This window comes from Citrus sinensis, chromosome 4 (assembly GCF_022201045.2).
Source record: "Citrus sinensis cultivar Valencia sweet orange chromosome 4, DVS_A1.0, whole genome shotgun sequence".
Taxonomy (NCBI): Eukaryota; Viridiplantae; Streptophyta; class Magnoliopsida; order Sapindales; family Rutaceae; genus Citrus; species Citrus sinensis.
In genome coordinates this window covers 24,318,952-24,342,254 of record NC_068559.1, presented here as the reverse complement: position 1 = coordinate 24,342,254, position 23,303 = coordinate 24,318,952, and the positions used below count along the sequence as shown (strand labels likewise).

The window sequence follows — 23,303 nt, the reverse complement described above, 5'->3', positions numbered from 1 at the left end:
CAAAGGGATAAGTTTTATACAATACAATCGTTAACATTTTTTTTTATAATGTTTTTGGTAGATTGCATGTGAAGGCGAAACTCGGGCTTGCCCTAGATTTATGTGTAATGAAAGAATGGGAACATGGGAGGGAAACTGATCTTTGTGATGTATAATTTAATTTACCGAACCGTCCAACCAGGAGAATTCACTTTGGATCCCCATGCATGCAAAGGCCTTTCTAACTTTTTTTTTTTTTTTTTTTATTGGGTTTAGGTCAAAATCACTGACTCTGTACCCATCTTCAATTGATTTTAATAATAAGAAGATGATAATATAATTAAATATTGATCACGAATTGTTAATCAAGGCAAGCAACAGAAATGAACTGCTGCTACTCAACGTTCCACTCGGTTACGTACTTTAACTATTCTTTTACTTTTAATACTGTTAATGGCAGGAGGAGGAGAGCCACAAATTTTTTTTTTTTTTAATAAATGGATGTGCGCATAAATTAAAATATCATTGTTCATATGATTTACTATGTTATTTAATTTTTTCATTCAATAAAAAGAATTTTACATTTACCCAAAAAGCTTACTCTGAATTTATGGGTTTTAGCCGATTTCACAATCCTTGTGCAAAAAATAAAAATAGCTATAAAAATTTTGTAAGCTTGATAAAATATTAAGATGAATTAAAAAAATATATATAAAGAAGATTAAACAAAAAAATTATCATGTGATCGATTTTTTCATATTACTTTATACGTTTATACATTTGTAGAAATAAGAAAAATTTAACTACTTTAAGATAAAAAAATTTTAAATCTCCTCATTATTTTTGAGATTTGAATTAACTAAAACTGCGCACTCTGTCCGCAGATATTTTAAAAATTAATGTCATATTTTGGGGTTAACATTTGAGAATGTTTATCATTATTGCACGTTTTGGTTACATTCCAATATATGTTTGTGTATGTATTGTACAAATAAACAATAACAAAATCAAAAGTAAGATTGTGGCGCTAAATTTACTACCACAACAACAACTTCCATGTACACGAAAGAGCTACTTCGAGTCAGACTCATCAAAAGATTGAAGCCTGCCCACCTACCTACCTTACCTACTCTACTTGCATAGACCATGCCATGCATCAAATAATTTTTGCTACGATTATCTTCTACTCCCCCATACACATACATATTAATTGTGCACCAACTCCATTTTTACTTAATGTTAACATAATTCTTATAAAAAAATCATGCCCAATTATTTTATTTATAAGTAGGTACAATTTTTTTTTTACTATTTTTGAAAAAATGTATAGTTGAGAACTTTCAAACAATATTTTAAATAAAATAATAAGGTTTTGTATTCAAACTTTGTATCCGTAGTATTATTGATGAGAAAATATTACTTTTAAGATATTGAATGAAATGATGTTCTTAACTTTATATTTTAATGTGATTTAAAAAACTCTCTTCACGTTGAAAAAATAAACATCTCATTATAATTCAAACTTGAATTTCATTTTCTTTTCTTTTCGAAAATAAAAGCCATTAAAAAGTCAAAAAAATATTTCAAAAAACACGCATTAAAGATATTTATATTAATTATAATGTGTTTTTATTATATTTTTAATATTTGAAACTGTTTAAAAGTGTGTCTTCATTATTGGTCCCATCAGTCATATGATATATCATACATTCGCTTCGTTTTGTGGGCCCGTAGCCCTATATTTTGCTTGCGGATCGAAGTCATATGTGAGTCCAAACTGTACCGCATCATTCATTCATCAGTTATCATCCACACGTGTTGCGTTTACCTTACATCATTCCTTATCCCTCGATGGACCCGCAGTATACGTTAGCATAAGGTACGCGTGCAGTCCTATCAACCATCCAGATCATGTGATTATGCTATCGCTTTCCCAGTCCCTTTTAGAAACAGCTCCAATCTGCATGCTTGCGCTGACTTCAAACAACATATTAATCTAAACCATAACCATAATTAGTCAATTAATCCCACCTAACAAATCGAATTTTGTTCATTTTTGGTCTAAAAATGTTTGCTAATGATGATTATTAATAAAAAAGCTATGTTATGAAAATAGTTTTTTTCCCCCCTTAGATATTAATTGACTTTTAATATTTCACTTTCAAAGATAATAGTTGGGAAATACACGGCCAATAAAAGTGAATCACGTTAAATTATTTTGTTTTTTTTTGTTTTTATAAAAAAATATGTGATATAACTGTTATAGTATATTTTATTTTCATAAATACATCGTAGTGTAGGAAGTTATTTGAAGCGAATCGTATTAAATGAGTAGATTTTCACATTAAACGTACCCTGATTGATACAATGAATTTCACATTCGCATTTATATTCTTTTGGGATGGGCGGCTGGTTGGAACAAATCATAATTAATGTCTTTAGCGTGATGACAATAGAGGACGGTGTATAATAGTGCAATCGCACCCTTCATTCTCATAAATATAGCCTAATTAATACGGGTTGTTAGTCAAAGTAAATCATGATAAACTATTGTTTCTATAGGAATTAAGGATATTGTACGTCATAGCTTAATTATTGGGTTCGGCTACGGTGCAACGACGGTACAGTATCATCGTTGTATTCTTGGATCCACTTACATGGATGGATCTATTAGAATCCAACAACTGGATGCAACGGTTACACGGCATCACCGTTGCACCATAATTTTCTCCTAAATATTATTATGCTATAATATGTATTATGATCAGATGCACGATTACGAGCATGTCAATTTTCATCAAAGAGAGTTGAGCTGCGGAGCTCATAACACTATATAATAGAAGCTCAATACGTGTGCAGTTACGTCCCATAATAAAATTTTATTAATTTGCATTGCCTTTTAACCACAATTCATCAAGAGTAATAAGATCAAACGGCAAAATTCATGCTCACAGGATAGAACGAGATTTTGATTCAAACCAGTAGAGTCAGTGGGGAGGACGAAAGTTGAAAGCAGTAGCGCTCACATGGGTCCCAATGAATTATTTTATTTATTTTTAAACAAATAGATGATAAAAAAAAAGGCTGACAGAAATCAAAAGGGACGATTTTGTTGATCCTGAGACAAAAGAATTGTAAAATAGACAATAATTAAAAAAATATATAAAGAAAAAGATAAAAATGGTTACAGAGAGTAACAGAGAGAGAGAGAGAGGGGCCAGCAGCCAGCTCAAGATCTCAACGAACTGATTAGTACTGACAGAGGCAGGCAAGGCAGGCAGCCACTAACAAATAACCAAATACAAAATTTCTCATTTTAGATCAATTACCAATTGCCACTCTAACAAAGTCTCCGGCGACAAGCAACACAACTCACCCACATACGCAGTTGACTTTTGTTCGTTTTAATACGACATCGTTTGTCATCATCAGCTTCAAGGGCTCAAGCCCTTCAACGACAAAAACAAAACAAAGACAAAACCAGGAGAGCAAACAGTTCTGTGCGACAATAAGGATCAAGAAAGTTAAAAATAACCCCAAAAAAAACAAAACTCAAAACAAAACAGAAAGCAAGCTTTTCAGCATATTGGTAAAAAACACGCCTTTGGGTTATTGGGTAGATCGGGATACAAATTTTTTTTTCTCATGTTGCTGCTGTTTGTTCAGCGGGAAAGTGAGAAGCTGGTAAGGGGGGGAATTTTTATTTTCTTTTTATTTAAATTTTTTGGGGTCAGGGTTTAATGTGAAATGTTTTATGTTCTGTTGAGGTGGGGTTTGATAATTAATGTAAATAAAGAGGTAGGGGGGTTCACTTCACTATAAACTGCAAAGAGCCGTTTGATGCTCTCTCTCTAATATTAATTGCAGTTGACCTTTTTACTGGGATTTTGATTATTACAACTCACTCACTCCTTTTAATTTCTTTCCCACTTTTTTCATTTATTTACTCTTTTTCTTTCAATGTTCGCTTTCACCTTCCTCTTTTTTCAAGCATAAGCATTCAGATTTCAATTTCAATACCCTTTTCTTTTCTCTTGTTATTTGTACCTCCTTATCACCTCCTAAGGTTCTTCCTCTTCCCCTTCCTCCCCTATATATATATATATATATATATATATTTTTTTTTTTTTTTTTTTAATTTGTATGCATATTTATTGCTTATTTATGTTTGTTAATCTTTGTGCAGTGATTGTGAGTAGAATCCCAGGGGAGCAAGAGGCCAGTCTCTTTAGCTAACTGAAAGGTACTTGAATGGATCTGCTGTAGATCTCTAGCAGTACTCTTGTTTTGCTTTCTACGGTGTTTGTTTCATGAGATGAAGATGAAACTTATCTGGAATTTTCTCTTGTGAGTTTTCGAATAAGGTACTGAATTTTTTTAAATTTTGTTTTAACTGTTATGGGTTAGATCCGTTTGGAGCTAGCAAACAAAACAGATGGTGTTTGGTTTTGTCAACGGAGGGCCATATCGGTTGTTGATTGAGATTTTAAAATTTGGGTTATGATTTAGCTGTTGAAAGTTTATGTAATCTTTAGTAAAGTTCAAAACTTTTCTCTTGTCTGTTTGTTTAATTGAGGACAAGACTTAAGATTCCTTTTGCTTAGCCTAATGCTCTTGGATTTGGAACTACCTTTCTGAGTTTATTAATCTAATACTGTTCTTGGTGTGTATAATTGGATAATTATTCGCCTTCTACAGCTAATAGCCATACAGTAGCTCGTATAAAATATTGTATATGTACATGGTAGAGGAGGACAACTTGAGCTCTGCTTTTCTTCTAATTCTAGTTTTGTTTTTGACTTTGAGATTGAGAACTCAGCGGATAGGGTAACTTTTCATGATAAATTTATGTGTTAAAGCTGCTCAGTTAATACTGCTCATCATGTTGCCTTTTTATTCTTTTTATGTTTTAAATTGACAAAAAGTGAAAAACAATGATTGAGGTGCATGGTTGTGTACTTTTGACCTGTCAGTTGGAAATAGGTGAGTATTTCTAGTGATTTCTGGTTGATTATGGTTTCCCCACCCCCCCCCCTCCCCCCCCCCGGCGCGGGCAATGCCTCATGCTTTTAGTTTCTAATTGTTTAACAAAATGTTTTGCAATTATTGTTACTGTAAAATTCAGATGTTCTGCGTTTGCACCGGTTTATCTTTTAGAATTCTGCATTACTATCCGGATGCTAATCCTTGAGTTTTGTTTATTATTTTGTACCCAATCCATTTTTTGATCTTCCTGTATTTTTATTTGCTGTATGTTTGTTCAGGATTGTGCAGTGCTTTGATTGTTGCTAATACATTTGAAGCTTGGTTGATATGAGGCTAATTAGCTTTTGAGCAACCATTTTTTTATTATCTGATAGATCCTTCCTCTGCTTCAGCTTTTTGTAAATGCTAACAATTTCTGGTTAAGAATTTTTTGCCCAAAAGATTTGAAGTTGAAGTTGCTTATTAATTTGATTGTATTGTGTTTTTGTAGTCAGGGTTGGCTTGCACTTTTCTAAATTCTGTGTTCTGAAAGACATCACTCATAGTAGTAGATGTGAAGACCTTCCCTATCTTTCTCGGTCCATGTGAATCATGAAATTTGGTAATAACATGGTCTCTTTTTTGTTTTTGAATATGTGTTTATCTGTATTTTATGATTGGAAAATTAGGGATGAAATTCATGAGTTTTTTACCTGCAAGTTCGTAATTGATTTGATCTTCCTTTTATCTGTCAATTCCTTTTTCGAATTTACAGTTCTCAGCAATTAAATATTTTTAATATAGTTTCAGATAGTGAACAATTGTTTCCCCATTTAACTCTAGGCCATAGCCACAAGCCAGATTCAAAACATTCTGGAGCTATATCTGCTTCAAATTCCAATGAGGGGGTTGCAGATCGTTTACCACATGTCACAAATGATGTAGATGGTTGTACAGTGAGAAAGCTTGAACGTTCTACAAGTTTAAATGATTTAGCAAAAGATAATGAAAAGAATGTCCAAGACCTGGAATCACCCAATTCTCATTCTTGTGGAGAAATGGAGTCATTTCGAGAGCCGGTTTTTTATATGGACAAAAGTGTTACAGAATGTGAACTGCCAGAGTTAATCGTTTGTTACAAAGAGAATACATACCATGTCAAGGATATTTGCATTGATGAGGGAGTACATTCTCATGACAGGATCTTGTTTGAGAGTGATGTTGGGAAGAGTGTCCGCTCCTTCTTGCCTCCTAAGGAAGACAGAAATAGTGAACTGCTGGAAGAATCCAAGAATTCTGTTATCCCTATTCCAGATGTACTGAAATCTTCTGCAGAAAATTATTCTGATGAGCATATCGTCAATCGATGTGGTTCTTCACAGGAAAGTGATTCTGATGAGGATATTGATGATATATGTGATTCTAAGGATTTGAGGCCGGCAGGGGATGTTAAGGATGATGCAACGGAGGAGAACACAAATGATGTGTCTAGAAAGCTGTTCTTACTTGGAGATTTGCTTTCAATGCATAATGTGGGCACAAAAAACTCCCTCTCCAAATCTGCCATTGGTAATGAGATTGACGCTGAAAAAGAGTCTTTCCAGGTATGTATGTATATATCCCAGTCAAAACTTGCTTTGGAGTTGCTAAGCAGGATACCTCCAATACACTAATGGATTTCCTTTAGGATCAGGGGCGGACTCAAAAAATTATATAATCCCAGGCTAAAACATTATTTTTTCAATTATGGAATCTGACATTTCAACCTATAATAACATGTAATTATATAAGGATTAATAAATCAATTAAGAATTTTAAGCTAAATTAAATCAATACATGTAATAACAATAAATTAAAATTCGAAAGTAAAACTTTAATGTTTGAAGTCAAGTACTTAATTATCAAGCTTAAATAAATTAAACAACTAGAATTTATTCATCTTTTAAAATTATAAATATATTATTAATCAAAAGTTTCAATAATAAACTAAACTCATCCAATAAAAATATTTTTGAGTGTCGTTGTTTTTTGGGTAGGCACTCTGATGAAGGATCAGATGCCGATAATTCTTTTATTAAAAACTTCTCAAAATACTTAAATTTTATTTTCTAACTTTTCCTCTTAGTTATTATAACTGCTAAATGAAATCTCAAAATTCACATAAGAAGTTTATGAAAATGTTGATAATTGCTATTACGTCTTGTTTTGTAAATACTTTTAGTACTAGTGACAATTTTATATTAGATTGGCATATATTTTTTAATTAGATTTTTTTGAAGCAATAACAACATTTTAGCCCCCTAATGTTTTCAATCTATTCAATAAATATATAATTTAATCATTTCATAAAATAAGTCCCTAATTTTAATTGGAAAAAAATATAATTAATTAAGGACATATTTGAAAAAAAAAAAAAAAACTACTATGATATAAAATTGATGAAAAATATAAGGGTAATTGAGCTAGGGACATAAATGAAAACAAAATAAAAACTCTATTATTATATAAAATTAATAAAAATATAGGGGTATAAATGACTTTTTCCTGATCAAGACTGAGCTACAGCTCCATGTAGCCCAGCTTTAGATCCGCCACTGTTTAGGATCAGTTCGTGTAATAATGTCATCTTTCCTTATTGATGCTTAAGGGACTCCCGTGCTTCTTTCTCCGTTTCAAGCTTGATTGGACTATTGACTTTTATACTAGCTATTTCAAATTCTCAGTGAAAATAAAATCATTAGCTCATGACTGGAATATAGCCATAGTATCACAGGGAACTATGTCAGTACAGAAATTATTCGATGTTAACATGAGTAGGTCAATCATTAAAGTGTTTTAATAATTGCAAATAGATGACCTTAATAGTGAAACTTTTAAAATAACAAAGAAACTATTATTACTTGTTTGAAATTGATATTTGGAGAACAGTGACTATACATTTTGGGACATTTGTTGATGCAAGTTTTTGGGCGAATGATTTGTAGTTTCACAACTTCCTTTTGCTAGAAGTAGCCTTTGATCTTGACTATGAAAAGTATCAATATGTGCATATGTGAGAGAGGAAGGAAGAGAGAAAATGATGGATATTGTAAATATTTGAATGCAGGGATCTAGTGCAAAAGCAGCATTGGCAAACCCCGAAGAAGCAAATGGTGGCACTGCAGAAGAAATCTTGACAGGTGCTGATTTTGTTTCTGCTTCTGAAGAATCACAGAATGGCTGTGGGGAAGGAATCTCAGGAAACCCTACTCTTGTTTCTGCTTCTGAAAAAGCCCATGATAAAAGTGAAGAGGCATCCTTGGCAAGCCCTGATGGGGTTTCTGCACTCAGTGAATCAACAAAAATCAGCACTGCTGAAAAGTCATCCTATAATAGCATGGTGGAAACAGGAAGTATCACGTTTGATTTTGATGCTTCTGCTCCTGGGGCAAGCGGCAAAGAGGAGCCTCTTCAGATAGGTGATTCTCAACGTATTGAGACTCCAGGAATGTCCAGACTTGAAGATGCTCCACGTCAATCAGTTTCAAGCCAGTTTCACAGTGGTCTTGGGGAGTCAAGTTTCTCTGCGGCAGGTTCATTACCCAGTCTGATAAGTTATTCTGGGCCCGTAGCATATTCTGGCAGTATCTCCCTAAGATCAGATAGCAGCACAACGAGCACCCGCTCTTTTGCTTTTCCTATGTAAGTCTATCAAGCTAATTCCTTTATCATTCCCTAACTGTGCATGGATTGGATCCATAACTAACCATTTCGTTTACCTCATTGCATTGACAGATTGCAGACTGAGTGGGACCGTAGTCCAGTAAGAATGGCAAAAGCTGACCGGAGGCACTATCGGAAGCATAAGTGGAAGCAGGGCCTTCTTTGCTGTAGATTCTGATTGTTCTATCTTTCTATCAATAGGTTCAAGTTCGAAAATATATATACATCATCAAAATCTGATATTGTAGTTCTTTTTGTTTATCTACCCCCTTATAGTATGGTTTATTGAGCAATATAGATAGGTATACACCGTGATCCTCTTGATCTGGCTTGGATTGTACCGTGCGGTAGGTTTATTGCATTATGCATTGATTTTAGTCCCATTGGTCTGCGAGTATAACCTTAATTCTTCTAAAATTCATTCTCTTGATCGGTTTAATTTTTCTTGTTTACTGCTGTAACAGTGATTAACCGGCTTTGTATATTATGTATAGTTTTGTCTTCCGAAATTGGACTCCATTTCGGAATTTCCTTGTGTGAATCCGTGAGTGCGATCGATGGTTTGACACATTTCAAGATGCCTTAATATTATTAATAAATGAATGTAAATCTTGATTTGCAAATTTTGTATGGCATGACGGACGTACACTTCCACCGTCCCACGTCTTTGTCTGGCACCTTTCGATTGACAGACTCAATCCTTTTACGTGGTCAAAAGATGACCAAAGTTTGTCCCGCGTAAATCCGCTGAGCATGCAAAATGATTCACACCTTGAAGAGATGGCAAATCTTCGACAAAAGATAATTCCTTTTTTTTTAAAAAAAAAAAAAAATTTAACCTTGGAAGTTAATTAGTCCCTTTGGAAAGCGAACGAGGCAAAATTTTCAAACGAAAGAACGCTAAAGGAAAATATTAATGCTAACAAAACCGTCCCAAGAAGTGGATCAATATTTTAGAATTGACAGATCCTACCACTCGTAAATATACAAAAGAAGAATTACGTAATTAAAGAAAATATTAAAAAAAAATATTTGTGAAGATGACAAACCTATAAACACTCTAATCGTCTAGTATATGATATATGTCATATTAAATATGACATATATCATATGAACAGTGATAAATAATTAAACAGTTCTTGTCAAAGATATATATAATTATACAATAGAGACATTTTGGATAGTTTTTTAAAATACAAAGGCTAACAGGTATTGGCTCAAACCCTAGATAAGAATGATTTACCCCTCATCATTTTACCTAAAATAAACGTGACAAATTTTTATAAGAGACCAATGTACTCATGGAATCACTTTATAGTGAATTATTAAAGACTTTTTAAGTCAATTAAGCTAAGCTAGACGCCAAAAATTGGTGGTTATGTGATGTCAATGTCCTCTGAGAGTGCTTCCTCTTAAGCATTTGGAAATTGGAGTTAAAGTTGAAGAAGCTACATATCCAGGCCATATAATTCTTGCTTGCTTAATGATTCAAGCTTAACGAATGAAATGAGCTGGCCTGCCTTCTCTTTTGCTAAGAATGATAAGAATTAAGTGCGTCACAGTTTCATTATCAAATATTTTCTTTCCCCAAATGAGCGAAAAAGATATATCTAGCTGTTGCTGTATCTCAAAAGTTACTAGCATTTTGGTTTGATGTCGATATGTGTAGCACTGTGTGGACATTATTGTTAAAATATTTGAAAATCAGGGGCCCTCTGTTATAATATGTGACAAAAACATATATGCAACTCAAAATCTCAAATGGTGTGAACTGTGAAGTCTCCCAAAAAGGCAAGTGTAAAAATAAGATATTTGGAGTACTTGTTTTGGAACTCTACAATTTTGTGCTTTGTGTACGAGTGTATGTGTCTTTTTCTCTCTCTTTCTTGGGGCTTCATCCTCTTGTTATAAACTCCAATTCACAAGCACAAAAAGATCATAAGCAAGCCAGCTTTGCATGCAAAATATTCATCATCTGCGAAAGCTTAAAGTAATTATGGAGCTGATGAGAGTCATCACTAGTGTGCTTTGCATAAGCCTCTATTTGTCGCAGACTCCTTTTGCTTCTTTGGAAATTCAGCTGCAACCAACCCATGATGTACAAGGTAATTAATTAAGAGCTTCTTCTAGCTCTCTCTCAGTCTTCTTGTTTCTCTTTATCTTCTCTCTCCATGATCGTTAGCTTAATTAATGATTTTGTTGCGTTGCAAGTAGCTAAAGAAGTTCAACTTTCTCGACTGACGCTGCCGAGGAAGCTCAGAGTGCTCACTGCTGAAGTTAAAGGACTTGAAGCTCAAGTCAAAATGACCCATAAGGAGGATGTTTCAGCTGGTAATCATCCATCTATTAACTGTGAATTATAAAAAGAACACTTGCATTTAGAAAGTTTTAAGTCCACGTTTGGTTGGAAGAAATGAGAGGAGTGGAAAGGTGAGGAGGGGAGCGAAAATAAGAAGAAAAGAAGATAAATTTCAATTCTATTGTTGGTTTGTCTCGGAATTCACCTTCTTCTCTTATTTCTTTCCCCTCCTTTCTTTTTCATTTCCTTCCAACTAAAAATTGAAATAAATTAAGGCATGCTCCCTTACTCCTAATTATTCACGTACGTCCATGTTCCATACAGATATGCATGCAAATGAACTGATTATCAATTCTAATTAAGCGGACAGTCTACGATATCCATAAGATAAACAAAGTGTCTAAGGCCATGCATGCACATAATATTAAATTGAACCTTTAATACATAAGAGGTTTTCTTGATAATTTAAGGATTTACAAGGTATTTTGATATTTATGATTTTAAAATTATAATTACTACGAAATGGAAACTTCAATCTTGAAATAAATAGGTTCCCTCCAAGCTGACCCCTTTACACTTCTTTCGAATATTAAGCCTTTTTTTTTTTTCTCCCTTTAAAGAGATGTTTTCCCTGCTACAAAAATAAATAAATGATCTCGCAAAATCTGATAGCGCATATATAAAAAAACAAGCTTCCTACGTGTATGTATATAAAATTATGAATGATTATGTGATTAAAATATTTGAAATGTGAAATGGGTTAGGTAATACAAACAGGCTTAACAACAAGTACAAGAACAACAAGGAACAAGGAGTGAAGCCCGGAGGCGGGACACGGCAAGAATGGGTGGAAGGAGGAGACACGTCTCAATATTTTACGATGGATTATTCTCACGTCAAAAGACGACGCCCTATCCACAACAAGTCCTTGCCGGCCGCTGCTCCCTGAATACATGCCCCCCCGTGGAAACTGCCCCGCACTAACCTCTTTTGGTTTCCAAATTTTGTTATTGTATTTTAATTTTGTCTATATACTTTATAATTAATTAGTGATTCGTGGAGCGCTGCCGTACGTTATTTCTCTCTCTCTCTCTCTCTCTTTTTAAATACAAATCTATCCCATATTATGTATCAGTTTATGGCCGACATTTTTAACCCTATTTCTAAAAACTGGGGACCTTTATTTTCGAATGTAATAAGATAATCCGTGAATTTTCTCCCCTTTTTTTTTTTTGGTTTAATTTAATTAGTTAGCTACGAACTCCAATATTTCGGTAACGCGCTTTCACAAGTTACCAGCGAGTTTTTGTGTTTTGATGTGAGTGGGTGTGTCCATTATCCTTGATAGACTCTACGCTTTATCACGCCGTACGCTTCGCATATGATTTGTTTTTTTTTTGTAATCGATTGTCGACTGGGCTAATTAACCGAGGAAATCTTGTGTTTGACCATTTGCCACAATATTCAACCATTGACTTTGATTTGATTCACACATTAATCAATGTGCTAATTATTATTTTTAAAATTTTTTTATCTAATACTTCCTTTTTTTTAGAAGCTATCTAGTAATACTTAATGAATAATTAACGATCAAATTAACTCATTGTTATATATGTATATCCCTTACAAAAAACAAAGAGCAATAATAATAGCTCGATTGCACCGGTGCTTGTTGCAAACTTGCATTGGCTAATTGTTTATAAAATAAAGTACTTCTAATATGTAAACAAAATTACATATTATATACAGAGAGTCATTCTCCAATGTATTTTCTTACTTTAACAAAGTCAAAATATCGTTAAAATATTAAAAAAATTACTTATTTCAATACATTAGATATTATTTTTTAACTATTAGTGTATTTTAAATCTGTAACTTTTTATCTGTTAATAACATTCTTATTTTGTTAAAATGAGATTATCCTAATTAGACATGTATGTATGTATGTATTTTGCAAGGAAAGAAATGATCATACTTAATCGAGACAAACCTTCCTTACATAATTACATTTTAGATAATTTGTTGGATGATTTGTTTGTTTACACTGTGGTAAATGGGTTCAATCCTTGATGCCAATATGAATATACATAAACCATGCTCAAACCTAGCTTACAAACAACTTATACAACTAGGATATTCTCTTGACATGTACTGAAACGCTGCTCAAATTTTTTAAACTCTCGAATATTTTAAAGTCTCTCTAATATTTTTTAATATTTGAGAAGTGTCCACTCCACTCATATTTCGTAGGAAAAAGACTATTCCCACTCAATTATCTAATAATTAAAACAGTATAAATGTAATAATTCTCTTACTGAGACAATTGACATGTATATAAAAAAACAAATTTAATTGTATAGATATCAATTAATGCGATTGATAAAATCTAAATAAAAATAAGATATTTGGGATTCCATTCGGATCTCGTAAGTGGAGAAAAGAAATGTAATATTTGCAATAAGAAAACAGATTGAATTCTCCTCGCGACCAAACGAGGACTGTAGTACGTACTCACGACAACATAATTAGCACGTAGTAGCAACACGTTTATGGAGTGAGTGACGGGCGGGCTGACATTGCTTGTCGCTTGATGATTTTGCATATAAGAATGAAACGGCGTCGCATTAACTATCATAAGCGTAGTAACGTACTAACGAAGGAGCAGGAGCTGCTAGCCTGCTGCTGCTGCTGCTGCTACTAGGGGCAGTACAAGAAGCAAAGGACAAACAAGAGATAGACCGGAACGTGAAAAAATGGAGAGTTTTTGGAACAAAGCCAAAACCTTCGCGGAAGAAGCGGCGAATAAGTCTCAATCCCTGACGAACTCCACGAAAATCGCCGATCTGTTCGCCGAGACTGCTAAAAAGTCTAAAGAATTCGCGCTGGAGGCGTCGAAGAAAGCCGATGAGTTCAAAACGGCGGCGCTTAAGCAAGCCGATCAGATCCCTATCAAGTCAATCACAGACATCATTCCGCCTCAGCTCGCCTCCTCTTTATCGTCCATTGCCAGCTCTTCCTCCGGCCCCACCGTCTCGGATTTGGAGCTTCAGAAGTTCGGCATCACCGATGACTTGAGAGACTTTGTTAAAGGACTCACTTCTAGTACATTCCAGAACTTTCCTATTCAAGGTTGGCAGAAAAGTAAATTAAGTCAAAATGTCTGTTTTTTTTTTAATAATTTTTGATAATTTTGTTTTGTTCGTTTGTCTGATGATTGTGTAGATGAAGCTGAGGCCTCTGATGTGCCAAACACGACGTCGAATGTACGGAAGGATCTGACGGAGTGGCAAGAGAGACATGCCACGCTTGTTCTCGCCACTGTCAAGGTTAGTTTCTTGTCAAGATTTTGTTGTTTTTTGCTTTAATAATTTAGTTCGTCACAAATCAAGGAAAGAAACTGTGCGCTTATAAGTGATTGCCTGTAAATTTAAGGAGTGTGTGTTGTTAATTTGTATATTCTGTAGATTAAATTGGGAATTTGTCTTTGATGTTGTGAAATGTACTTTTTGTTGCAGGGGATCTCCAAGTTAAGATATGAATTATGTCCGCGTGTTATGAAAGAAAGGAAATTCTGGAAGATATATTTTACCCTTGTGAGCACTCACGTGGCTCCGTAAGTAGCTTCTAATTTCCATGTACTCCCTGTTTTTGCTGTGATTTCCTTGCAGTTACAAAGTTATATTGATGGATGTTTTGGTATAAATATTGATGTTCTGTCAAGATTGGTTCATTTTTTTGGTTGCACTGTTAAAAGCAAAGAAATAAACCCAAGTATAACAATTGAATTCATATAATGTATTGTGGATGTTTATTCTTTTCAATATCATATTAATGGGTAAACTAAATTTCATCTATTGTTTAAATTTATATTACTCATAATGAATTATACAAATGAATGAATACATGATTTGGATCTTTTAGAGAAGTAGCTTGTTGTGTGACTGTATGGGTCATACATTTTAGTATAGTTGACAGTAACCACTTTAGCCAGTATTTGTCAGTTTCATTGTTTTGATACTACCTCACACTGCCCCATTGAGGTGGATTTTGATTGCTAAATGAGAAGAAGAGTTTTTTACATCGTACTTTTACAACTTGTATATAATTCAGCTTCATAAGAAAAACCTGGAATTTAACCACATATGCTTAGAAAATAAAGTTACTTATTTAATTAATGAAATTGGATCTCCTTTTCTTGCTATGCCAACAATCAGGTACGAGAAGCAGTACATGGAAGAGATTAAGCTCAAAGATGAAAAGAAGATGACAGATGATACTGTGAAGCCAACTCCAATTGTTGGGGAAACTAGTAAATCAGAGGTTACAGAGAAGAACTTGAAAAGTAGGACTTCAACTTCCTCATCAATTGAGCAGGACTTGGATACATATCTTTTGGGGGATCTTGAAGAAAGTGATGGAAGTGATGGAGGTCCAGGTATGTACCTTAACCTTCTGGGTTTGATGTCAAGATGAACTTCCATATGTAATCTTACATTTATTTTAAATCTGATTGTCACATATTTTTCACTTTGTACAAACTTTGATTGCCTGATCCTGGAGGCTATGATATGATTGAAAATTCAGTGCAGTTTTAAGTGTGTGAACTTTTCACACAATTCACTTTGAGGAATGTTGTTATTTTTTATGACGAAATAATGGATCAGTCCATTGTGAAATTGCCAAAGTGGTACTGACTGTAGGAAAGTTGAGCAGTTGCATAAGAGGATGCTGGAATGTCTCATGGAAACATGAAATACTTCAGTGCTTTTTTTATTTGAAAACACTTGAGAGATATGTTATGGATAATAACTGGGGAAGCATCTCTTTTGGACAATAGTTCAACAGGATTTAGTTGTTGTTGCAATGACTTTATGGTTAACTCTTGGACAACCTCATTGTGCTGGAATAACATAGGGAAATAATTATTTAAATCAGTTTTCTATAATTAGCTGATCTAACCTGTCCACTATACTCCTCCCCATAAATACTTTGTTTCTTGCTGGTCATCATTGGTGCATGCAGTGTGCTCAAGTGTCGCCTGTTAGTTGTATTGTGTTTGTCACTTGCTGATCCTTTCTGATGAAGCAGTTGATACTGTGCCTAGAACAGGATTCTAGTTTTACTTTATCTATAAACCAACTTTTAAATGTGCAATAGAGAAACGAACTTTTGAATAAGCGTACTTGACCATTTGCATGTTTATCATCTTTGGTATTCATTTTGGCAACTATTCATTCAAGTTGTTAATTAGTACATTGTCTTTCAGATGACGGTGATGAGAGCTTTGATGATGATTTTGACCAGATTGGCAATTCTGTAAGTTGAAATTATCTTATGATTTCATTTATGGCAATTCTGCGGCATTATCTGTCCGATATTGGCCCTTTTTGATTCACTTTGATGTAGCTTTGTGATTTAATTTGAGGATTCACCTCAATTTGGTTAACACGATATGCTGAGCATGCACTACCTGTACAAATGCAGGATGTTGAGGATGATAAGCATTCAGAGAAGGTGGAAGCTACTTAGAATAGGTTAGAATGCTGCCAGTTCAAGGGATTATACGAAATAAAAGAAAATGAAGTGTGGCTTTATCTGAAAGTTTGTTGGTGAGTGTATGGTGGAGGTAGCTGGTCTGATTGGTTAGTTGGATAATCTTATATGTCTCCGATTTATTAGATTATAGTCTTATAGATATTAACTTCTTTGTGTAATTCTTTGTGTTGATGATGAAGGTAACAAGTTACAATATGTTAATCAAGCAGGGGGAGCTTAGAACCTTTATTTGCTTTGTACAGCACCATTTGGTTAATTCATAATTTTTTTTTTAATTTTAGATTTCGAGAACATCTAAAGTTTATTCAATATGTGGTACTGATGAGCAAGAATGAATGCATGAATGTGAAAATAGCTACATCTGTGTTTCTTGAAATCGAATGCCCGGAGAGACCATACCTTGAGGCCTGCTGAAGGTGAAGCGTTCGATGAAGTTTGTAAAATGATTTTAACTCTTGAAGGTGATGAAATGAAAGATTTTGTAAAACAGCTTAAATTCGTTTCAGAGACTATGATGAATGCGTTTTAATTGTTGTCTTCATGGAGATCACATAGCTGGTCTCCTTTCTTCGCGAAAATTAAAATTTAAAACCGAATCACAGAAATTAACAAACATTTTATATTTTGGGGAAATTATCTCTACATTATTTTTATTTTATCATATATATATATATATACACACACACCATCTTAAAATTTTGACTCTTTGAACCATCTCCAGCTCCAACGCCTACGTATAAAAGAGCTCTTTAAACTTTGCGCTTTATCAAGCATCATTCATGGCTCAGACATCGCTCCTAACTTTGATTATACCCCGAACCTGTCGCTTAGAATTACTCCCCGCCATATCCTCTGCTCTTAACAGAGCAGGAGCACACACCCTGGCTTCATCTTCACCTCCACCTCCTGTCCCAAAGAAAATTCCATACGAAGCCTCGGCTCATGGGCTGACATGGCAAGACCCCTACCATTGGATGAAAAACACCAACGACCCTGATTTTATCAACTACCTCAACCATGAAAACTCCTATGCTCAAGCTTTCATGTCTGACACTCAAACCCTGCAACGTACTCTGTTTTCTGAGATGAAAAACCGAATGCCCTCCAACATTTCAACTCCTCCTGAGCGTTGGGGACCTTGGTTCGTCCATTTCCATACTTGCCCATTTTGCGGTTTTTCCTATTTGACCTTCTTTTATAAATTTCTAGACCTTTTTTTTTCCCTTGTTTCTAGAATGTTAAAATCTCGGAGTTAATTACTGTTAAATTAATTCTGCATATGCTTATTGAGTTATTGTCAGTATTTATGAATGCAAAGTTTAGATTTTATTCATAGAATGCAATCTCTGAGAAAATGTTCTCTCTTACTGTCAATTTGATTGATGACCTTGTGTATCATTAGTTAAATAGCATTTCCCTTTTGGCGGTAATTGTGTTTGAAAATCAATAGGGCCTGCTTTTATCGATACTTGCTAGGTTATACTACCAATACATACCAGAGGGGAAGGAGTACCCGCTTCTATGTAGGAGGTTAGAGACTGAAAAAAGTGGTTGGCTGCAGACAGTATTCCATAATGTGAGAGGAGGATTTGGAAAGGAGGAGATTTTGCTTGATTGGAATGAAATTGCTGAAAAATATGGTGAGTTTTGCTTGGGCCTATGGGCTTATGGCATTCCCCTTTAGTTAGAATTTTTGTTGAGCCGACACAGTTTTTTTATCCTTCCTTACTGGTTTTTGGCTAGTGTAAGGGCAAAGCTGATAATATGTCAATGTTAGTGTACTTCTGAAAGTCACTTGAGTCTTACCTTTGTCTTGGACCCTTTGTATTGCTTGTTGCCACACAGTTTTAACCCGGTTTTATTTTCTTTGAGGTTAATTTTACTTGGCATTATTGCTTTTCTAGGTTACGTTCATGTGGGTACATGCCGAGTTTCACCAGACCACAATTTTCTTGCATACACGATTGATACTTCTGGTGATGAACAGTTCATGCTTCAAATTAAGGATCTTAGAAATCAATGTATAGTTCCAAGGTTACCAGTTGATGGGGTTGTCAGCCTGGCGTGGGCTCAAGATAGCAGGACACTCTTCTATACAATCTCGGATGAGAATCAACGACCTCACAGGCAAATTCTGTTTTGTCTAACCATTTTACTTGGAGGTTGGGAATGCTTTCTCATCCCTTGTATTTAATTTTTGTTATTTTCCCTGGCAGGGTCCTCTGCACAAAACTAGGATCAGATAGTACAGATGATGCTCCAATATTTACAGAAGGTGATTCCGGCTTTTGTGTTGACATAACAAGTACCAAAGATGGCAAGTTTATAACTGTGAATTCTAACTCAAGGGCGTCTTCTGAGGAAGGTTTACTTATTTCTTACTGTTTTCTTTGAGTATGCAAGTTAAGCTTATTTTCTTTCTGGGAGGTTTATACTATTGGTTTTACAGGTTTATGTGATAGATGCGACCAATCCATTAGGTGGCTTGAGAAGAGTACATAAACGTGTTCCAGGAGTACAATATTTCTTGGAACATCACTATGGTTTTTTCTATATTCTTACGAATTATCCTTTTAGTGAAAATGAGGAGTGCTCTAGTGGAGACTATTACTTGGCTAGATGCCGAGCAGAAAAATTGTACTCAGCTAACTGGCAGGTATCTTTATTTTTCTAGTTGGCGTTCTTATTCTGTTAAATATCCATTTTTTTCCTTTTCCTTTCATATTTCTATTTTCGTTTCAGAATATCATTCTTCCTGGTGAAGATATTAGCTTACAGGACATGGACATCTTTGATGGACATCTGGTGCTTTTTGTCAGTAAGAAAGGTGTCCCCATGTTATGTTCCATCAACTTATCGATCAATTTTGAGTGTAAGGTATTCAAATATATTCTTTTTCATGCTCTTACGTGCATGGAATCATCAAAATCCCATGTTATTGCTTGTTATATTAGAGATAGTTTTCCCATTTTATATGCATCTTCTAAAGCTACTCAATTTTGTTGAAGCACATCATAATACTTTCATCAATATAGCAATATATGACAACTACTGTAGCATTTTAGCAAATGGAAACTGGAATTTACTTTGGAACATGTTATGGTACTATTATTTTATTGAATATTATTGTGCTCTGAGAAATAAGTTACATCTGTGCACATGGGTATGGCTTCCCTTCAATATGTAAGCATTAACATATAAGATAGAAATCAACTTATAATATGCTCAGAAACAAATTTTTTAAAATTTCTCTTACATATAAATTAAAGTGTCTACCTTTAGTTGTTACACTTATAAACATATTCCTCATATTCATTTTTAACAAGTTTGAACTGATTTTATGCAGTACCAGATGGAGATTGAGAATCTTAACCCTTGGTTTTTTCCATTGCCATCATCTTCATGTAGCATTGTTCCTGGTTCAAACCATGATTTCATGAGCTCTGTATACCGGGCGGTACTCTCATCTCCTGTGGTATAACTTCTCATAAGCTTAGTTGCTTGACTGGATTTGATGCTTTAAAACTCTCTGTTTCATTCAGTCTCCCCTTCTTTCAAGTAGCCAGTTGTATCTCAGAATTAGTAGACTACCTGAGGCACAACTACCTAGGGCCTGGTCTCTTGATTGCATAATTATAACAACTTTCCAACTTCTGGCTCTACCTTAGATATGATGAAAGAGAAAAAAATATCAACATCTATCTGGTTCCTTAAATTCCTTTAACTTCTCTCTTGAAATACACAGATGCCTGATATGATTGTGGACTACGACATGTCAAGACAGACATTCTCAATAATACAGCAAGAGGAACTACGTGGTACTTCTGATGGTGCCGGATTGAATTCAGCTGCATGTGAGCTGGAAACCAATGAAGTTATTGACACACAAAACTGTGAGGACAACAATTACCAAAATAGTGGGTTGCAGGGATGGAAGGTGCTTTCCAGACTCTATTCTTGCGAGAGGAAGGAAGTTGTATCTCATGATGGTGTCAAAATTCCTCTCACTATTTTGTACTCTCGAAAAGCTTGGCTGAGGGATCAGTCTTCTGGACTCTTACAGGCCTATGGAGCATACGGAGAAGTTCTAGATAAAGGTTGGTGCACAGACCGACTAAGTTTACTTGATCGTGGTTGGGTGGTGGCATTTGCTGATGTCAGGTTGGTTAATTGGATTTTGTTTGACATAATGTGTATGGTGTTGGCAAATTTTGTTTGACTAAGTTTATCATTGAGCAACTGGTAAGTTCGTTTGGGTGGTACAAGTAGCATATTGGAAACTGTTTAAATGCTACCTTCTTAGCTTATGTAGAATGTGTCTGTTGTTGCCTGTGAAAGATTTATATTTTGACCGACAACTCTTTTTGTGGCCAGGGGTGGTGGCGGTGGTGATTCTTCATGGCATAAATTTGGTAGTGGGTTATACAAAAGAAATTCTATCCATGACCTTACATCATGTGGCAAGTACTTGGTTAATGAAGGCTATGTTTGTAAAGATAAGCTCTGTGCCATTGGATATAGTGCTGGGTGCCTTCTTGTAGGAGCAGCTATAAATATGTACCCAAAATTGTTTTGTGCTGCCATTTTGAAGGTTAGACTTTCAGCAGTATTTATACTATTGTTTTACAAGTATTTGGATGCTCTATAGGTTAAACTAGAATTGTGTTCTTGGGATTTTTTTTTTTTAATTTATATCTTAAAGCCCTGTTGAATGAAAGGATTTTGATAATGTGGCAAATGTTTAATTTCATGAGGTTCAATATTTTCTTTCCGTTCTTTGTTCTTCAAAACCAGTTGGATCTTATACATACATTTTGTTTTACTGGTTCTTTCTTGTTGTTCTTGGAGAAGAGGAAAGGAAAACAATTAAAGAGCCATTAGGCAAACTGCTGGTATCTAATGTTGTTATTTGTGTATATACCCTCTGTTAATATAAGTTGGCACTGATGTTTGCACTGTACTTATGTCAGGTACCATTTCTTGATATCTGTAATACAATGTTGGATCCCAGTTTACCTCTCACCAAACTGGACTATGAAGAATTTGGGAACCCCCAGATTCAATCCCAATTTGAGTACATCCGAAGTTATTCTCCTTATGATAACATTCCTTCGGGTGTTTGCCATCCTTCTGTGCTTGTTACTGCATCATTTCATGACGCAAGGCAAAATCACATCTTGTGCTTTCTGTTGTTTATAAATACATGGACATATATATTTTACCTTGTGTTTTATACTTGCCCATACATTTGTTTATATCAGGCTTGCAAGCGACTATTGCATCGAATAACTTGTATTGATAGAAATTATCATTGATTATCATCAGGGTTGGAGTCTGGGAAGCTGCCAAATGGGTGGCCAAAGTACGTGATAGAATGTGCTCTGCTTGTTCTCATTCAGTTATTCTGAAGACAAATACGACCGGAGGACATTTTGGTGAAGGTGGCCGCTATAGTCAATGTGAGGAAACTGCTTATGATTATGCTTTTCTGATGAAAATTTGTGGGGACTGAGCTTAAAGCATGAGTTACGCTTGTTGAGGAAAGCTGTTTCAGACACTCGGCCAAAAGTTAAGGAGACCGTCATGATTCTTCCTGAGCCTGGGTATATGATGTATGTTGACATATCATATACTGGCTCCATTTTTTCTCAATGTACTCCTACAATTCCGAAGTTAATATCTTCAAAATGAAAAGAATGGGACAATCAGCCATCACCATTCAACAGTTTAATAATAATAGTATATTTATCTTTTTTGCAATGTGCCATTTACATAACAATGAAGCTTACTAACATGAGGTGTTAATAATATTTCTTCCCCTCCTTTTTCCTTTTAATAAAATTTATGAGGTATGAAATGTCTTTGAGTTGAGCAATAATCAGCACTTGAGATGTCATCGTTTATTTATTTCTCTCAACTCGTCTTCTATTGCGCATCATTTTTTTCCCCCTTTCTAAGAAAGGGAAATTGAGTCCTTGTGGAAGAAATGTCACTTCTACTCGGAGATGCGTGCAATTTGCCTGATCTGCCTCCATTGGCTTATGCTTCTTCAAACAAATAATCAAACAATTTCTTATTACTTTTCGTGCCACAGGGTTTTGCTGCGTATACTATAAATATGTTGGAAAGTAAATCATAGTTATAGAAGAGAATTGGATGAAGAGATGGATCAGTCACAGCACTAAATTTGGGTTCAAAGAATCTGAATCTGTGGATGTAAATGTGAAGGAGAAACCAGCTAAGTTGGAGCTGAACAGCTCTTTTGGAGAGGCCAAAGCTTGTGCTAAGTTCTGGGTGATTGTATTTGCAACCGCAGCTTTGATGCTGTCAATGCGGTTTCTCCTTGGGAAGCTGCAAAAATTGATGAAAAATGCGCACTGGTCCTCCATCGGTTTCCATATCATCCTTCTCATCCACGTGAAAATGACTAGCATGCTTTAATATTTTGAGAGAGAGACTCAATGGCTGCAATCGGGAATTTACCAAAATAATGGATTTCTAATGGTTTCATGCAATGCAGGATTAAATCAGAACCAGTGTAAGCGATTTGCTTCCTTTTACCACATTACTTGTGGCATATCAAAATACTAATTACCCTGCTTCAAAGATTCGTGACGTGGTGGTTGTTACTTGTTGCAAGATACTCAAATCTGATGCTTACCATTCCAGAATTGGCTCATCAAAACCTATTGGAATGATAGGTACAGACCAATATCATACTTCTCTAGCTCATGCCGTCCTGAACTTGCATATATCATGAATTGCCTTACATTTGCCGTATGTTCCAATACCTGAATTCGCA

General features: G+C 34.9%; 4 protein-coding genes across 15 annotated transcripts; all 4 read left to right on the top strand.

Annotated features, from left to right (window-relative positions):
- The first annotated feature begins 3,639 nt into the window (after nucleotides 1–3,639).
- Nucleotides 3,640–9,085, top strand: LOC102625369 (uncharacterized). 10 transcript variants are annotated; one of them, XM_006484193.3, is made up of 6 exons: nucleotides 3,640–3,663; nucleotides 4,166–4,222; nucleotides 5,456–5,566; nucleotides 5,749–6,548; nucleotides 8,051–8,625; nucleotides 8,719–9,085. In XM_006484193.3, the coding sequence occupies exons 3-6, from the start codon at nucleotides 5,557–5,559 to the stop codon at nucleotides 8,822–8,824; spliced, it is 1,491 nt and encodes a 496-aa protein (XP_006484256.1). In that variant the 5' UTR covers nucleotides 3,640–3,663; nucleotides 4,166–4,222; nucleotides 5,456–5,556; the 3' UTR covers nucleotides 8,825–9,085. The 10 variants fall into 10 exon arrangements, with proteins under 10 accessions (XP_006484256.1, XP_052295911.1, XP_052295910.1 ...); XM_052439951.1 differs by having other exon boundaries at nucleotides 3,649–3,663; nucleotides 4,166–4,343; XM_052439950.1 differs by lacking the exon at nucleotides 3,640–3,663 and adding an exon at nucleotides 3,804–4,045.
- A 1,401-nt stretch (nucleotides 9,086–10,486) lies between these two features.
- LOC107177698 (protein GOLVEN 6) lies at nucleotides 10,487–12,164 on the top strand. Of its 3 annotated transcripts, none has more exons than XM_015531918.3 (3): nucleotides 10,487–10,751; nucleotides 10,867–10,977; nucleotides 11,710–12,164. In XM_015531918.3, exons 1-3 carry the CDS (start codon nucleotides 10,604–10,606, stop codon nucleotides 11,892–11,894), a joined length of 444 nt encoding a protein of 147 aa, XP_015387404.2. In that variant the 5' UTR covers nucleotides 10,487–10,603; the 3' UTR covers nucleotides 11,895–12,164. The 3 variants fall into 3 exon arrangements, with proteins under 3 accessions (XP_015387404.2, XP_052296010.1, XP_015387403.2); XM_052440050.1 differs by having other exon boundaries at nucleotides 10,861–10,977; XM_015531917.3 differs by having other exon boundaries at nucleotides 10,498–10,751; nucleotides 10,858–10,977.
- Nucleotides 12,165–13,515: 1,351 nt separating this feature from the next.
- Nucleotides 13,516–16,781, top strand: LOC102626513 (uncharacterized). Its single transcript, XM_006484198.4, has 6 exons — nucleotides 13,516–14,074; nucleotides 14,168–14,271; nucleotides 14,461–14,558; nucleotides 15,160–15,380; nucleotides 16,212–16,261; nucleotides 16,430–16,781. The coding sequence occupies exons 1-6, from the start codon at nucleotides 13,699–13,701 to the stop codon at nucleotides 16,472–16,474; spliced, it is 894 nt and encodes a 297-aa protein (XP_006484261.1). The 5' UTR covers nucleotides 13,516–13,698; the 3' UTR covers nucleotides 16,475–16,781.
- A 424-nt stretch (nucleotides 16,782–17,205) lies between these two features.
- LOC102626029 (uncharacterized) lies at nucleotides 17,206–22,254 on the top strand. Its single transcript, XM_052439285.1, has 11 exons — nucleotides 17,206–17,642; nucleotides 17,978–18,141; nucleotides 18,406–18,628; nucleotides 18,718–18,863; nucleotides 18,952–19,157; nucleotides 19,244–19,378; nucleotides 19,848–19,976; nucleotides 20,247–20,662; nucleotides 20,876–21,092; nucleotides 21,472–21,665; nucleotides 21,827–22,254. Exons 1-11 carry the CDS (start codon nucleotides 17,281–17,283, stop codon nucleotides 22,011–22,013), a joined length of 2,379 nt encoding a protein of 792 aa, XP_052295245.1. The 5' UTR covers nucleotides 17,206–17,280; the 3' UTR covers nucleotides 22,014–22,254.
- The last annotated feature ends 1,049 nt before the right edge of the window (nucleotides 22,255–23,303 follow it).